At 55.7% G+C, this 17,017-nt stretch overlaps 1 protein-coding gene across 1 annotated transcript in view; it reads left to right on the top strand.

The window, feature by feature from the left end:
* Positions 1-11,994: 11,994 nt before the first annotated feature.
* Positions 11,995-17,017, top strand: part of ASPG (asparaginase) — a 38,746-nt gene continuing 33,723 nt past the window's right edge. Inside the window, 3 exon segments of the mRNA XM_037835001.1 lie at positions 11,995-12,114; positions 12,206-12,259; positions 12,721-12,868. Coding sequence (XP_037690929.1) covers positions 11,995-12,114; positions 12,206-12,259; positions 12,721-12,868 — 322 coding nt within the window.

The raw sequence follows: 17,017 nt of genomic DNA, 5'->3' as shown, positions 1-17,017 counted from the left end.
GTTCCATAACCTTTAAAATATTTTTCAAAGCATTAAAAACATTCACTGTTGGTTATGAATATATAGGGCAATGAAAAAGTAGTAAGGCATATATGTAATACACTGTAATTTGAAAGTTTAGGAACACCAAGAATTAAAGCGTTTGCTTTGTAAAAAGCTTATCAGCAGTAGTTGGAGCAGTGCCTTCTGCCCGGTTCCTGTCATATAATGTAGAATAGGGAGTGCACATGTTTTTGATGTCTTGGTGAATTGTGGCTCCTTTCTAAATTTGGATCAGCTTCCACCTTCTATCCTTTGTGCTTTTAATTTATGAAATGTCTCTAACAGTCTTTTTTAATCATATTTTTTATTATAGAATATAACATGTATACATAGAAGTGGTAACTTTCCAAGTGTAATTTAACAAGTAGTTAGCAAATTTCAAAGAATGGTATGTGTTACAGTTGCACAGTTTCAGTTATTTCCTTATTGTGAAATACAACATATATGAAAAAAAGGTAATAACTGTCAAAGTATGATTTTAACAAGTAGTTATATAAGAAATTTCCAAAAATGTTATGGGGTATAGTACCAGTTTGTTATTTCCTTATTGTGAGATATAACATATATACAAAAAGGTGATAACTTTCAAATTGCAATTTAACAGGTAGTGTATAACAAATTTCAAAGGATGCTATGGGTTATAGTGCCACCATCTCAGTTCTTTCCTTCTACTATTCTAATACCCTAGAAACTAAGAAGAAGAAAACTATATATATTCAGCATTCATAATCCTTTGCTAAATTCCATCTTATCTGTTGCTCCCCCTTCCTCTAGTTTAATAATCACTTTCCCAATCTTTGGGGATGTCTAGGCAGTGACCACCCTAACCTGTTCATGTTGAAAAGAGGTGTCCACTTTATGAGAAAAGGGGACCCATCTGGTTGATGTTCTTGAAGAGCCTATTGCCTCTGGGTTTTGGGACTTAGCTGGCATAGGAGCTGTACCAGTTTGTATATATTATGTCCCCCAGAAAAAGCCATGTTCTTTCTTTGATGCAGTCTTGTGGGGGCAGACATATTATTGGGGATTACGTTCAAATGTTTGGATTAGGATGTTTCCGTGGAGATGTGCCCCATCCAACTGTGGGTGATGACTCTGATTGGATGATTTCCATGGAGGTGTTGCCCCACCCATTCACGGTGGGTCTAGATTAAATCTCTGGAGCCATATAAATGAGTTCAGAAGGAACTCAGGGCAGCTGAGAGTGACATTTTGAAGAGGAGCTACTGCCAAGAGGGATACTAAGAAGAATGCACAGGAGCTGAGAGAGGAGCTGCAGATGAGAGACAGTTTGAAGACGGCCATTGAAAACAGACTCTTGCTCTGGAGAACCTGAGAGAGGACAAATGCCCCAAGAGCAACTAAGAATGATGTTTTTGAGGAACTGCAGCCTAGAGAGGAACGTCCTGGGAGAAAGCCATTTTGAAACCAGAACTTTGGAGCAGACGCCAGCCACATGCCTTCTCAGCTAACAGAGGTTTTCCGGACGCCATTGGCCATCCTCCAGTGAAGGTACCCGATTGTTGGTGTGTTACCTTGGACACTTTATGGCCTTAAGACTGTAACTGTGTAACCAAATAAATCCCCTTTATAAAAGCCAATCCATCTCTGGTGTTTTGCATTCTGGCAGCGTTAGCAAACTAGAACAGGAGCTCTCTGGAGGATTTAGATTTCTGAAGAGTAAACTTAGTGAGTAAAACCTTTATAGAGTCTCAGATAGGGACCTGGGTATTAAGGTTTTCAGGACTACTGTTGACTTGGGCTTATACTGTGGTCATTTGGCATATCTAGGTGACGCTTGCATAGGAGTAACCTCCAGGAAGCCTCTCGACTCTATTTGAATTCTCTTAGCCACTAAAACCTTATTTTGTTGCCTTTCTTTCCCCCCTTTTGTTCAAATGGGCATTCTCAACCCCTCAATGCCAGTGAGGCTCATTCCTGAATCTGTGTCCCACATCGCTGGGAAGACTCCTTCATTTGGGGGATCCTGTCCCATATCAGGAGGAGGATGATGAATTTATTTGCAGAGTTAGGCTTAGAGAGAGGAAGTCCACATTTGGGCAAAAAATGAGGTTCTCTGGAGGTGACTCCTAGGGATAATTACAGGTGGGCTTAGCCTCCCCTTTACAACCGTAAGTTTCGCCCGAGCAAGCCTCAAGATCGAGGGCTTGACTTACAAACGTTGGGGGTTCCTAAGTTCACATAGCATATGTTATGTCCTTGGTAATCCATCCAGATCTCACATTATCATCACTTAGTTGTCCCATCCTCATCACCATTTTAAACAATTCTCATGACCCAAACACCTCGTTGCTCTTGTCAGCCCTTAATTATTTGTCCCTAGTATTTGTGTGGTACCAGTAAGGTATTCCTATGAATTATGGTCCACAGTAAGCATTAGGTAGATTTTTCCCATATACCCTTCTGTTGTCAACACTCTCCAGCAGTCCTTTAATGTGAAGATTCTTGCCAGTGTCCCTTCCTCTGGGACATTTCTACCCTTTTCATTGTGCTTTCCTCATTTATGCTGATTAGCTCCCTGGCTGTGCAGCCAGCAAGTTTGAATGACAGCTGTGTCAGGGTCCCCTCGGTCAGCTGTTTCTCCTGGAGCTCCATTTACATTCAATTTCAGTTTCTCTTCCGAGTGTCCCTTTATGTAAAATGTCACGTGGGTTTGTCACCGGCAGACAAGCAGGCAGCACCCTGCAGACGTTGCTCTCTGAGCATGAACTCAGTAGCAGTCTCAGCGGGCCTCGGAGGGAGGGATGTGCCTGCTCACCGGTGGTGACGTGCACCTGTATTTATGTGGTGATTTGCAGAACGAGGAGCCGGCACGGAAGAGTCTCCTTCACGCAGTCACTCAGCTAGCACGCTGTGGCAACTGGCCTTTGACCTGTGCTGCTGCGGGACTGCTGTTGCTTAATTAAGCCGCGGTGGTGGAAACTCACGTGAGTCACGATGCACGGCGAGGCCTGCCTGCAGAAAAATGGAATGACAGCGGAAAACCAATAGCAAATGCTCTCTTAAATGGCAAAGCGCTCGGGCCGTTTCAGTTAGAATTAGGGAACAGACAGAGACAAGTAAGATGGAGGGACTGATGCAAACCTGAGACTGAAGTGGTAAAGCTCTTCGCTGGAATGACCATGTGCCGATGTGTCAGGGCCCTGAGGCCACCCCAGGCTTGGTGCTTGCTGGAAGGACCAGTGTGTGGCCATCATCCTTACAGCCAAGGGATCCAGAGCAGGGTCAGCCATGGGAAGAGGTGCAGGGGGCAATGTCCAGAGGAAGGTGGGGTCTCCCGGGGGGTCGTCCAGCGGGAAGCCCATTAGAGACTTGGCGCCCAAGGTGGATACTGGGCAGCTGGTTGTCCAGGTGCTTGGGGCCCTCATGTACCCAAACTGCAGGTTCTCAGCTCGGCAGGAACCACGTTGTTTGTTCACACCATGCGGGCACAGTGAGCCTGTTGTCAGAGGATGGGGGGGAGCCTCCCCAAACCTGTCCCCAATGGCAGCCAGGGCCCGCTGCAAGCAGGCCTCTGAGGAGAGCAGGCCAGGTTGCTGCATGGAGGCTCCTCTGTGTAACCTAGAAAACTGTTAAGATTAGATGTTTTCATAAGGTTTCAGGATACAAGTTAAAATTTAAAAGTCAGTGGCTTTTTTCCACTGTGGCAATAAGAACCTAGGAATGGGGAGAAGTATTCTATGTATATAGTGAAATTAAGAGGTTTCACGATAAAGGTGTACAACTTACACCTATATGAAGACAACTGAGATCTTGCTGAAAGACATAAACAAGAACTGAATGGATGAAAAAAGTATATTTGGGAAGATTTCATATTATAAAAATGTCAGTATTCCCAAGTTAATGTGCAAATATAATACAATCCCAATTAGAATCCCAACGGGGGTGTGTAGTGGATTGAATTATGTCCCCCACAAAGACCTCTTCTTCCCCTTGATCCACATTCCTGCGGATGTGAACCCATTTGTGAGCAGGACCTTTTGAAAAGGTTATTTTTAGTTAAGGTGTAGCCCGACTGAGTCAAGGGGGGCCTTAAACTGTATCACCAGGGGACTCGATAAGCAGAGGAAACTAAGACACATGGAAGCCACAGGAGAAGCTGGAGGCAGCGAGCCCAGGAGAGCAGGCACCAGGTGAGGGGGCCCCACGGGAGGCAGGGGTGCAGCCAGCCCTGGGACACAGCAGCCCCCCGTGGAGGCAGAGCCCTGCTGGGGGCCTCTAGGCTCCAGAAGCGGGAGCCTGGCAATGCGCCTCAGAGTGGACTACGGGGTGGTGTCTGTTGGAAGGGAAGGCCCAAGCCTGGCCTGTGGGGGGCCCTGCACTGGGGACCGTGCCAGCTCCCAGGCCAGTCCCCTCCCGTGTGGCCCCCAGCACACTTGAGCCTCCACCGAGGAGAAGCGGGTGAGTTTGTGGCATCTGGGGCCACCCTCCACCATGGTATGGCTGTTCCTGGTGGGGGGTGGGGGACAGTGTCCTTCCATTGTGGCACGAGAGGGGCACGTTCCCTGCGTCAGCAGCAGGTTGAGACCCGCTGACCTCGTGTCTGGGCTCCACTGGAGTGGACGCCCTTTTCTCGGGGCCCCACCCCAGCCCCTGTGCTCCACAGCTCATCTCCGGGGCGTCCGCTCCGACTGACCGCCTCAGCGAGCAGGTGCCGACAGCAGTTGTCTCGGCAGCCTGGCAGAACCAAGAAAGGGTGTCTTTGGAATTGGATAAAAGTGTCTTAAAACTCACAAGGCTGAATAAGTTTGCAAGAATAGAATCCCCCTTTAGGTATGAGGGAACCCTTAATAACCAAAGTAGGAAAACCCGAGCTGTGCGAGAAGATCCACACGTGTTTGACGATATAAACAGCAAGAGATTTTGTGCAGCCAAAGATACGACCAAAACGATAAATAGACTGGACAGGTATTTGTGATGCAGATGACAAAGGGTTAATGTATATTGTACAGAAACTTTAAAAAAAGTCAGGAAAGAGCAACAATCCAACAAAAATGGAAAATTACGTAAATAGATGGTTCATGGAAGAGAAAATCTTAATGGCCAGCAACCACAGAAATGCTCACATTTCTTAGCAAGAGGGGAAATGTAAATCAACGAGCTCTTCACCCACGAACTGGCAAGAGGTAGAAAAAAATGCTTGTATACCGCTGGTGACTATGAGCTTGTTTTGGAAATCAGTCTGGCAATGTCTCCGTGAGGACACTGTGCAGCACAGCAGCAAAATTTCAAGAGTGGTGGACACCCCTGGGGGAGCGGCCAGACTCACTGAGAACAAGCTGAGCGGCCTTCCTGCGACGTCAGTCCACGAGGTTTGGGAAGAAGAAAGCAAGATGTGGCAGCCAGTGACCAAGTAACCCGTACATGGGTGCCGTGCCAGTGTGTGCACGTACTTGTCTGGTTTGGACGAAGAGGACAGAGAAACTGGAAGGATACGTGCTGGGTGATTACCTGAGTCGTCGGGGATGGGAGATAGTGGTCTGGGAAGGGGAGGTCAGGTGGGAGGGGGGATAGTGGGGGGCTGAGGAAGAGTGAGTCATCATCTGTGGCAGAGTCTGCCAGTTGTCTGTCCCTTCCCCCACTTCTGTAGGGACAGAATCCTGGATTTATTGAGAAGATAGCAGTGTGACTCCCTAAGAAATTAGATGACATTTCCCAGCCTCTCCTGCAGCAAGATATGGCCATGAGACAAATTCTGACCAATGTGTTGAAAGACAGAAGTTGTCAGATAAAGCTTCTGGGAAAGCTTCCTAAAGGGAGACAGACAGATGGTATGGACCCGTTTTGTCCTTCTAGATGTCCTCCCGCTTCCTGCCTGGAACACAGACACGATGGCTGGAGCTTCCACAGCCATGCTGAGAGGACATTGAGTATGGCAGCCACCCCTAATGACGGCAGAGCTGGGGTTCCTGTCACCCGTGGAGCATTCCATGGCCCTGGACTACCAACCTCCAGGCTTCCTTTATGTGAGACAGGAATTAACTTTTTAAAGTCTCTGTTATTTCTGGTCCATGTTACAAGTAGCCAAACATAGTTCCTATTTGACACAGTAGCACTAAAGAATACTGTGGCATCCCCTGGCCTGAACAAAACGGGCCTGCAGACCTTGGCGCACAGCAGGCTGCATGACCTAGGCAGCCAATGTTTAACCTACCGTCTTTGTAAGCCAGTAAAGAGAAAAAGGGTAAGTTGACCTTAAAATGTAACTTTAAAACGTGAAACGGGGAGCAGGCAGGAGGTGAGAGGCTCTTGGTCTCACAAAAGAGCAAGACGTAATTGTACCCCAGACCTCCCGCCGTCAAATGTTAATCTAGCACCACATCCCCACCCCACCCCACCCTGTCACAGTGACCTGTTCCCACATCTATGCTCCCCCACCCTTGGGGATGTCTGTCTTAAACCCTTATAAGCGGCTCACTGTCCTTTCTCAAGTGCACGGTCGACTTCCCTGCAGACGTGATGCCCGCCCGGCCTGAGAGAGCCGTCAGGATCTCTTCGTGACTTCTCACCCTGTAAGTAAGCCCTGAGTAAAAGTTCACGTATCAGAAAATGCTCGTTGTCTTCTTTGGCCTCTGGACTGGCACAGCCTTCATGGGCCGCGACAAATACACGTTCACATTCTGCTAAATTGCAGAAGGGAGTGTTAAAGAGCAGAGGCTGAGTCATGTGGGTGTACCCTAGATCATGTGTGATGATGGCTGTTTTCTCCAGGCGATTTATTCAGATTTGTCTAAATTCAAATTAACTCTTGACCACCTGCTCATCACTCCAAAAAGCCCAGGTTTTCTTAGTTTTAGAAGTACACATGGCACCCAGATCACCAGAGTTCAAGTAAGTAAATATGGATTGAGCATCTTCTCTCTCCACCATTGAGTTACCCCTGCTTCAAGGAAGACAAAAGACTGAGCGGCTCAGCTGAGACTCGGGAAGCGAGCGGAGCACAATAGTGAGCAGTAATTACATCCCAGGGTGGGCGAGTGGCGGGGAGGGTCGTGCCGCCGCCCGGCATGTGCTCGATTATTCTCCGGGCTAGCTTTTGTGCTGGAATAATTATCTTAGTACGCTAACTTGAAAAGCCTTTTTTTTTAAGCAGAAGAGAAGAATGTCATTATAACCTCAGAAGTAGTATAAAAGAAAGGACAGGCAAAGCCTGTAGAGGAGTCTTAAATTAGATTGTGCTTTTGAAGCCCTGTAATTAGAAAGAAGCATATCGTCTCTTACATAATATTTTCTTGCTTCAATTGCATTTCATAATGAGCTACTTCTGTACTTGGGTTTCAGTAAACCGTTTCATCCATCCACAGAATGTTTGCATTTTCCCTTATAAATTGAGAAATGTCCCTGGGAGTACAGCACTGCCCTCTAGCCCATTTTTTTCAGAACTGCAGATCTTGTCTTAGCTGTTAGTTTTGTGGGCAAAACTTGAAGCTTTTCTAAACTATTATTAGGAGGACTACCTCAGAATAAAAAAAATAAAAACCACAACTGGAAATATGGATGGAAAATTACGGCAAGTTAAGAAAGCAGAACTTCTTCCAGCTTTATATTCATAATTTAGAGAGCTGTTAGATATCCCTGGTTGTTTGAGTTTATTATAAAATAGCCTTTGGATAGCATGAAGCCAAAGGATATCACCAGGATGAGAAATGGAACTTCCAGCGAAAGTCTTTCCTTTTTTGAATGTAGCTCTAAATTACGGATTATTTTTCCCACTTTAAAATAGTTTGAGGTGTAATTTACATACAGGGAAATGTACAAATTTTAACTGTAACTGTGTGAGTTCTGATGGATTCACACGCCCACAGAACACGCCGCAAGAGAGAGTTGGCAGCAGCACGGGGTTCCCTCTCGCACAGCATCACTGTTCTCATTTCTTTCACTCTGGCTGGTTTTACCTGCTACAGGTGTCCAGATGGATGCAGTCTATTGCAGGTGACCTCTTTTGCTCAACATAATGTTTTGCGAGATTCATTCCTGTGGCTGTGTGAATCAGTGGTTCTTTTTTTATCCTCTGAACAGGCACACCAGTTTCTCCACCCGTTCTCCTGTTGGTGGGCATTTGGGTGGCTCTCGGTTTTGAGCTCTGAGAGCGAGCCTGCCCCGGGCAGCCTGGCACAGGTCTTTGTGGCTGGATGGCCGGCCGGGCTGTGGGGCAGGTGGGAGGCTGGTGCGAAGCCACCAGCTGCTCCTCAGTGGTTGCCAAGTGAGCTGGAGCCCCCGCCTGGTGGCCCCTGTCCACCCCGGGTCAGCCCTGCCTGTGGAGGGCCCAGGGGGCTGTGGCAGGAGGGGGGGTCCCCTTCCCACTTCCCACGTGCTGGCACCCGGTGAACACTCCTGCTCGCAGGGGGCCCAGGGCACCTCCTCGGCCCTCGTGGGCAGGAGCTTTTCACTGGCCAGGGTTCTTCTTATCCTGTTTTACCTGCTCTTCCTTTATGGTGTGTCTATGCAAGTCTTGTGTCTCATTTTGGGGGCTGTTTGTGTTTTTTTGTCGTTGAGTTGTGGAGTTCGTTCATTCTTCAGGGCAGGGGTCCTTTGTCACTGACCATCTTCTCCTACTCTGCCTTAACCTATTCATGTTCTTCTTGGTGTTTTCAGATGAGCAGAAGTTTGGGATTTTGATGACGTTTCTTTTTTCGAGTTTTAGATTTTATTTTATGGCTCACTCCTTCTTTTCCTATCTAAGAAATCTATGTCAGCCCCCAGTTCTAGAAGCCTTATAGCTTCACCTTTGTATTTGGGTTTATGAGCCTTTCAAGTCCTTCTTCATTTGGGGAGATAAGGGTCTTGGGGCGTTTTCCTCCACCTGGCATCTCCTCATGAGCACCGCTATGAGATGTCCCCTACCTCCTGGGCTGGGCTGGGGGCTGCCAGGTGCCATTGGGCTCCGCAGGGCTGGCCGGGGTGCTGCGGCGGCCGTCCCTGAAGATCCTCTCTAGGGATTTCTTTCGGCTGCAAAAACTCTGCCTTACGCAACACGACACTGTTCTGAAGGAAGCGCTTGTCAAATGATGGATCAGAGGGGTGGGGGACATGAGGTCCCTTGGCCCGAACCCGACAACCCTGCTGAGTGTCTCCCTGAGGCTGGCTCCCAAGCCCACAACCCCTTGCCCCTGGCCACCCTGCTTCGCTCCTCCCGCAGAGCATCAGCTGTCAGCAGCGCTTCTTGCCCACTGCCTGGCACTGGGCTCCCTCCAGAGCCACAGGTGCCCACAGGAGCTGTTTCTGGATTCTCTTCCACTCTGTGCATCTGTGTGCTCTTTCCAAACCAGCAGGCGGGGGCTGCGGTGGCAGCCAAGTGGCCGCTGGGAAAGGAAGGGAATAGGGCAGCCTGATGTCAGAGCCCTCCCTGCCTGTGTGGCCTTGTGGGCAGCCGTGCCTGTCACCTGACGGAGGAGACAGCCAGCCTTAGGTTTGTTGAGGGGTTGGGGAGCACCGAGATGCAGTGCGGAAAGCCACCTCCACCTTGCAAGGCGCCGGCCTGGTGTGGGGGCAGCTCTGGCCCCTTCTCTGCTGCTGCCCTCCCTGTCCCGGGTGGCCTGAGGGCGGTGCGGGGGCAGGGCTGCTGCTCAGGCGAGCAAGGGGGGCCCCGGCCGGGCAGGGGGGAGCCCAGACCGCAGGCAGCAGCTGCTCGCTTTTAGATCCCAGAAGAAGAAACTAATGTAGAAGGAGTTTCTAACCCAGGGGCCCCACAGCTTATCTCACAGAAAACAGGTGCCCCATAGACTGAAGAATGAGGCTGTTCAAAGCTGTTCACGGCTGTTCCAGCCACAGTGACCCCTCAAAGGTGGGTAAGGCAGGGTCAGATATGTCCGTAAGATGAACAACCAAGAAGGCCTGCTCTCCCTAGTTAGATAACGCAGCTGCTTTCCTAAAAAGAGTATTGTCTCAATTCTAGCAACCAATCAGCCCAAAACTAGATAAGCACTCACCCAGCTGAGGCACAGAACATCACAGCAGACGCCCTACCCAACGTGGGTTCCTTTTTCGTTAAAAAATGCTGCTCTCGGATAGAAAGTGGGAGCCATTATCTTTTTTCTTCTTTTCCGCTGGCTCCCACCTGCTTTCTTCCTCTAATAAATCTTAAACTTTATACTTAAACTTTGACTCGCTGCGTTGTGTGGATTCCTGAACGGTTCCGAACCTAACACTCGCCAGTCGGTTTCTCAGCGTCTGTGCGCCCTGGGGACTGGGGTCCCCAGGAGGAGGGTGGTGGGAGCAGAGGATTCAGGGAGAAGAGGCGCTCAGGGCCGATGTGGGGGGGAGTGCCTGTGCTTTGGGGTGGAGCCGGGGCCTCAGCCCTGCCACCCCCAAAGGAGCCCGGGCCCTGTCCCTTCCCAGCCGCCTCTGCCCTCGGGCCTCCGCTATCCTGCTGTCCCCCGGCCCTCTGTCCCCTGTCATTCCTGTTCTCCCCTTCACCCTGGCCTTTGAGATGCTGCCCACGGGCCTGTGCCCGGGTCCAGCCCTGCTTCCGCCCAGGGCGATGCCCAGCTCGCCACTCAGCCCCAGGGGCCCTGTCTCGGCCTCAGCTCCCTCATGCCCCCGCCTGTCGCCTGTCACTGGGGAATCTGTACCTGGGGCACTTGGATATGCAGGGCAGCTGGCAGGGGAGGCCCAGAGGCTCAGCACTCACCCCAGGGGGCAGGGGCCAGCAGCCCGGCCTTCTGACCTTGAGCCATAGTTTGCTGACCTCCGGTCTGGACCAGGGATTCTCAGACTTGACCTTGCATCAGTTGCCCGGAGGGCAAGTCAGGACGGCTGCCTGCGGGCCCCACCCTGGAGGTTTGGAGTCTGGAAGTCTGGACATGGTGGGAACCCCTGCTCAGAGGACCACGTGGGAGTGAGCAGGTGGAGGGGTGGGTGGGGAGCAGCCTTCTGGAGGGTTCTGAGATGCAGGGAGGGGGAGCCTCTGTAATGGAGAAGTTAGGATTTAAGGGATGATTGGGAGGACTGAGTCATTATGTCGATATTCCTTTTTACTTTCCAGTGCATCAGAATAGCCGGAGGGAAATATCTAAACTCTCTGAACTGTCATCCGGCTGCCTTGATGTCTGGTAACGATTGTATGGCCTTTATCTTGTGCCCTGGAGATAGTGCAAACCTTGTGACTGACCCTCACTTATACTCCCCTTATCCTGTTTTTCAACTTTAGAGTCTTATGATCACTACGGATAGCCCCTCGTGTTTATTAATGAAAGGCCTTGGGGCAGCACAGAACTAGCCCCCCCCTCCCCCCAGGTCCTAAATGTCTGGCTGGATCTGACCAAAACAGGCCCGCCTGACAAGCACAGTAGCTTAGACCTCAACCCATAGGGGATTATACCTCATTATGATACCAAAAATCGTGCCCGTCATCACACCGAGGCCGCCGTTTTCTTACGAACGTTCTGACTGAGCACATCATCAGTCTGCACGTGCTCAACAGTTAGATCTTCTGTAACCTCGTCATCTCGAGCCATTGTGCTCATCATCCTAAAACCTGCCCATCTTTGGATACTGTAGAGCTATTGGAATTACTGCAGTTCGCGGAGACAGACTTTTAGGCCGACGGGCGGCCTGAGCTCCTGCTTCACACTTGGCAGTAAACCCTTCCTCTCCCTGAAACCCGAGTCCCAGGAATCGGTCATTCGTGCGTCGGGCAGGGAGCCCCTGGTTTTGATGGGCACCACCTGTGGCAGAGGCGGCTGGGAAGTGGGTGTGGGCCCCCCCGGGGCACCAAGGAGCGGTGCCCCCCCAGCAGGTGGGGTGGAGGCCAGGGAGAGGCGGGAGGGATGGCAGAGCCCGGGGCTGCCCTCTGCCGCGCCCCTCCCACCCCAACTAGAATGCAAGCCCCAGGGGGATGGGGCCTGGGTCTCCAGTGCCAAGGTGAGGACCCGGCTCGGAGCAGGCCCTGGAGGAAACGGCGCGTGAGTGATTGAGCAAGGGAGCGTTGGGATGGAGGTCGCCGGTAGTGCAAACGCAGTCAGAGCAGAGCAGGAGCCCCCGGGAGAGCAGGGCACCAAGCGGCCACCTACCAGGCGGCTTCTGCCTCTGCGCCTGCCCGTCACCCTCTGGGTCTGGCATGGAGGACACCAGCCTGGTGTGCACTGCCCGGCCCTGACTTGGGCTGAGGGCAGGGGGTTGTTCAGGGGTGAGTCCCCAAAAGGGCAAACTGGCTGCTGTGGAGAAGCCGGAGGCCGCTAGAGAGCAGGAGGACGACGTGAGTGTGCAAACCCCACAACACCGGGAATTTGGGGTGGGGTCCCCCGCTGGACTGGACTCATGTGTTTGTCCTTCACACAAGAGTGATCTGCAGCTCGGCAGCTGCTAAGAACAGGGTTGTGAAACCAGGCCCGAGGGAGGCACAGCCCAGGCCGGGTGTCAGCAGCTGCGGTTTTCCAGGGAAGCGGAGGTTCCCCCACCCGGGAGGATCCGGGCAGGGGCCGGGCGGGGCTCGGGGTACACCAGGGATCCAGCCTGGCTCGCTGAGGGGGTGGGCACCGTGGGGTGCCCGGCGGCCCGAAAGGGCTCGGGGCAGGGAGGGCGGCCGCTGTGCCAAGCCGCGCGGGTCCCCGACCCGAGGGGAAACCGAGGCGCAGAGGGCCCCTGGCCCAGAGCCGCTCACGCCCTCCCGGCCCCGGCTCCTGCGCCGCTGTGCCCCCCCCGCTGCCCCCCCCGCAGGTCCCGCCCCCTCCCGCGGCCCTCGGTGCGCCCCGCCGCCTCCCGCACAGGCCCCGCGTCCCCGGCGTGGCGCGCGCGGCGGGGCCCGAGCGGCGGCTGCTGGCCGTCTACACCCGCGGCACGGTGGGCACGCGGCTGGAGCGCGGCGGTGCGTCGGCGCCGGGGGCGGCCTGGAGGGCTCCGCTTCCCGAGGGGACCCCGCCCCGCCTGTGACCCGGGCCGCCCTTGCGCCGTCGCGGGCGGCGGGGTGGGGGTGAGCGAGCGCTGGTGTCGGAAGGGGGTCCGCCGAGCGGGCCCTGCCACCCGGTGGCGGTGGTCGTGCTCTGCGGGTCCCGGCCCCTGCCCTGGCGAGTGGCCCCTCTGGAAGCGCAGGGGCCGGGAGGGCAGACCCCACCCACACCCCGAATGCCGCCTGCGGGGCTGTGCCTGGTCTCTGTGTCCGGGGTCGCTGGCAGAGCAGGTGGGACCATGGAAAGTGGGGCTCCCGCCCCCAGCAGCTGTGCTGACCCCCGACCCTGGACAGGGAGGCACTGGGTGCCCGGGAGCCGGAACCTGGCCCCACCCGGCCCGGAGGGTCCCGAGCACCCTGGGTCCCTGGCCGGGAGTCACTCGGAGGGGTGAGGGCCAGGACTCCCTGACACCCGTGGGAGCAGGTTCACACTCCAGAGGCGCAGGAGGCAGCTTCGTGGAGCCGCAGCGTTTTCCCTGCCCCGTGGCTCTGGCCTGGCTTCGCGGCGCGGAGGACAGCTTGTAGCCGGCGTCCCCAGGTGCCCTGTGTGGTGCTCCAGGGCTCGGCAGGGAGCTGGGGCGGCCCCTGGGCTTGGACCTCACCAGCCGGAGAGAGGCTGGCGTCAACCCGACACAGCTGCCTGTTGGGGGGCTGCTCACAAGGGTGCGGGGGCCCCCAGCAGAGGGGAGGCTGAGGCCATCCTGCAGGAGGAGCAGAGCTGGGCCGAGCCGAGAGGGGTGGTGGGCCCCAGGGCCTGGGGCAGAGAGGGAGTGGCAGGGCTGCTCCTGAGCCGTGGGGACCCCTGTGACCCCCTCAGGTCTCCAAGCCTGGAAGCAGCCAGCACAGTTCCCGGACTCCTCAGAGCCCTGAGCGGCCCCGGGAGGCACAAGGGGGGGCCGTAGCCACCATTCCCTCTGCACACTGGGCCACGGTCACCCCCAGAAGGTGGCAGAGTCCAGTGCCTGAAGGGTGGACAAGAGGCTTCCATGCTGTAAAGCTGGGCTGGGGTGCACTGATCTCCAGATGAGTGGAAGTTTAGCCTCCCAAAGCAGTTGCTGCTGCACAGGGTCCCTCAGTCCCCGGGAGAACTGCGGCGAGCAGGAGGGGGTCTGCCTGTGTGCGGGAGGCCAGCGGCAGCCCCGGGAAGCCCTGCCCTTGGTCCTGGCACCCACCACCCAGTGACCTGGCTCCGCTGGCGAGTTGGGGCTGTTGCTCTTCTGAGCCCTGGGGGTGGGTGCTATCATCTCTGCCTTTGTCCCAAGAAGAGGCAGGAGGCACAGCAGTTTCACCAGACCAGAAGCTTCCAGAAGGAGCCTTCCTGGGAGCCCATGGTCAGCGTGTCCCTCGTCTTCAGGAAGGCTTGGGGTGATGCCCCAGAGGACAGAGGACAAGAAGACGTGAGATCCAGTGGAGGGGACAAAACGTGTGCACCAAACGGCTGGGGAGCTGGGCACTTGCAGGACCAGGGCGGGAGGCTCTCGGGCCTTTGGGCGAGTGCCTGGAGTCACCTGTCCTTCTGGGTCACACGGATCGTGGCCAGGGCCCCTTTGAGAACAGGTAGTGGAAACTCAGGCCCAGGAGCAGGGACAGACAGCACTTGCAGGCTGCGGAAGAAGGGAGAAGCGGGGCGGGTGGCCGAGGGGCTGGTCCTTGGCTCTGTGGCCTGCAGCCCCCTCCCTGCCCCTTCTCTGAGCCCCCTAAGGGGCTTTGAGACCCCAAGGCCTGCCCTGCCCTAGAATCCCGATGCTGAGGGGCATCAATGATTAACTCACCCCGGCTGATGTGGCCTCTGGCTCCCATGAGGGCAGTAAGTGGCAGAGGTGGCAGTGACCGCAGCAAACTGTCTGTATGTCACTGTCAAAACAGTTCCTGCGTTTGCTGGTAAACAGCGATCTTGCCAGAGCGCACAGCGCGCCCAGAGCCAAAGTTCAGGACGCCGCGGGAGGACGGGGCAAAGGTGGGTGGCAGGAGCAGCGACACCCCTCGGCCCGGTCCTTCTGGGTCCCACAAGGTAGTGACAGGACAAGGGGCAGCATGAATCCAAAGTGAGCTGAGAACCCCAGGGCCCGGGGCCACGCAGGACCAGCTGCCCCTTGGGTGCTGGCCAAGGGACCGTCCGAGGCCCTGTGTGCCCAACGCAGCCTCCACCCGCCCTACATGCCCAGGCCCCAACTCCTGGTCCCTGGCGGAAGGAGCCCTGGAAGGGTCAGTGTTGGTCATGGTGTGGCCTCGCTCGCGAGCGGGGTCTTTGAAGTGCCTAGTTGGCTGCAGCCACATTGAACCAGGGCGGCCTCCACCCTGGGGGCCGGAGAAGCCGCAGGGGACAAGCAGGCCAGGCGCTGGGGGCACAGAGGCCAGCAGGGAAGCCCAGGAGTTGGGGCTCACCTGGCAATCTGGGATGGCCTTGTCTCGGGGTCCCTAACCTAATTACATCTGTGAAGACCCAATTTCCAAATAAGGCCACTTCGGCAGGTTCTGGGGGCCACCGCCGAGTGACCGAGTCACCAGTTGCTGTTGTATAAGAGAGGTGGCCTTGCAAGCTCGGGGCCCTGTGGAGGCCATGAGGTGCCTCCCAGCAAACCTGCCCTTGTCCATGGGCAGAGCCAGGACCCGAGACCCCACAGGGCTGGCGGCAAGCCTCAGAGGTAGGCCTCGGGGGCCGGGGGCTCCCGGTGACAGTGCTTGTGGGAGAGGAGACCGCAGGGCTTTCTGGGGGTGGGGGCACCCGGCCATCACTGCTGGGTGGACGGGCTGCCCCCAAGCTCTCCCCAGATGCCCAGGTTCTGAAGCCCCAACCGTAGGGAGCCCCAGCCTTCACAGAGACCCTAGGCACCGGGAGCCTGGGTGGCTGGGCCAGCTGCATGGGTGCCCGGCTCTCCCGCGGGCTTGGCATTGTCCTGGGCAGCCGACACCCTCCTCACCCTGCACCGCTCACGCCTCCAGCAAATGTCCACAGAGCCCCGGCGAGGGGACTTCGTGCAGGGTGAGGGCCAGGGGCTTAGGCAGCGGCCAAGGAGCTCCTGCCCCAGGGCCCCTCCCTAGGGGATGGACAGCACCATGACACCCCCGAGGGAGCAGCCAAGGCAGCGAGGAGGGGCCTGGGGTTCAGTGGGCGGAACCATGGACAGGGACATTTGGGGTGGGGAGCACAGCCAGAGCCATGAGGGTCCCCTGGGGGTGGAAAGAGGGTTCTGGTAAGGCTGAGGGAGCAGCTCTGCAGGCTCCACCTGGAGAGCTGGGGGTGCTGACGGGTGTCACTTAGTGGCTGAATCTGTGGTCTGCTTGTTACGCAGCAACAGGAAACAGATACACCCTGCAAAGGGTGAAGGCCAGACAGGACTAGGGGTGCCCAGGGGGCAGGGGGCAGATTCAGGGCTGACCAGGGAGGCCTGGGCCAAGGGGCCAAGGGCAGGGGCAGCCAGTGACCCCGAGGGAATGAGCTATGCTGGGGGAGGGAATCCAGCCCCTCACCTGGTGCCCCCAGGGGCTTCCCGCCATGTCCAGGGAACGGACTTGGTGGCCCCGAGAAGGAGGCGCCCTAGCCTGGGGCAGGCAGCCGAGGTAGGGTGTGTGTGAGGCGGGGGCCGCTGGGCTCCTCCATGGGAGGGGGTGGGTGGGGAGGGGGTGCCTGGCAGCCCTTCACTGAGGAGTCAGAGCATCAGGCAGGCTGGGCTGGGAGGGAGGCCAGGCCTGGGGTTCTCCACGCCTGGGGCCAGAGATGGAGGGGCCTTTTCCACCCGGCCCCCCACCACGCCCAGTGCAGCCTGCAGGGTGGTGCCCCCCAGCCGTGTCCGTGTCCTCACCCCAGAGCCTGTGACTGTGTCACTTTACAGGGCCCAGGAGGCTTGGCAGAGAGTGGGGTTTGAGGTTGCGGGGCCTGAGGTGGGGGCTCACCCTAGGTCATCCAGAAGGACCGGGGACGTCACCTGAGCCCCTGGAGGTGGAGCCCCTTCTCTGCCTGCCCCGGAAGAGGAAGGCCGGAGCTCTAGCTGAGGGGCTCGGAGAGGGCCGTCGCCCCAGAAGGACGCAGCCCACTGGGCCTGGCCGTGAGGGGCCTGGACCCACGGA

Source organism: Choloepus didactylus, chromosome 4 (assembly GCF_015220235.1).
Source record: "Choloepus didactylus isolate mChoDid1 chromosome 4, mChoDid1.pri, whole genome shotgun sequence".
In the NCBI taxonomy this organism is placed as follows: domain Eukaryota; kingdom Metazoa; phylum Chordata; class Mammalia; order Pilosa; family Megalonychidae; genus Choloepus; species Choloepus didactylus.
Note: the sequence above shows the minus strand (reverse complement) of the source record. Positions and strands in the feature narration are given on the sequence as shown.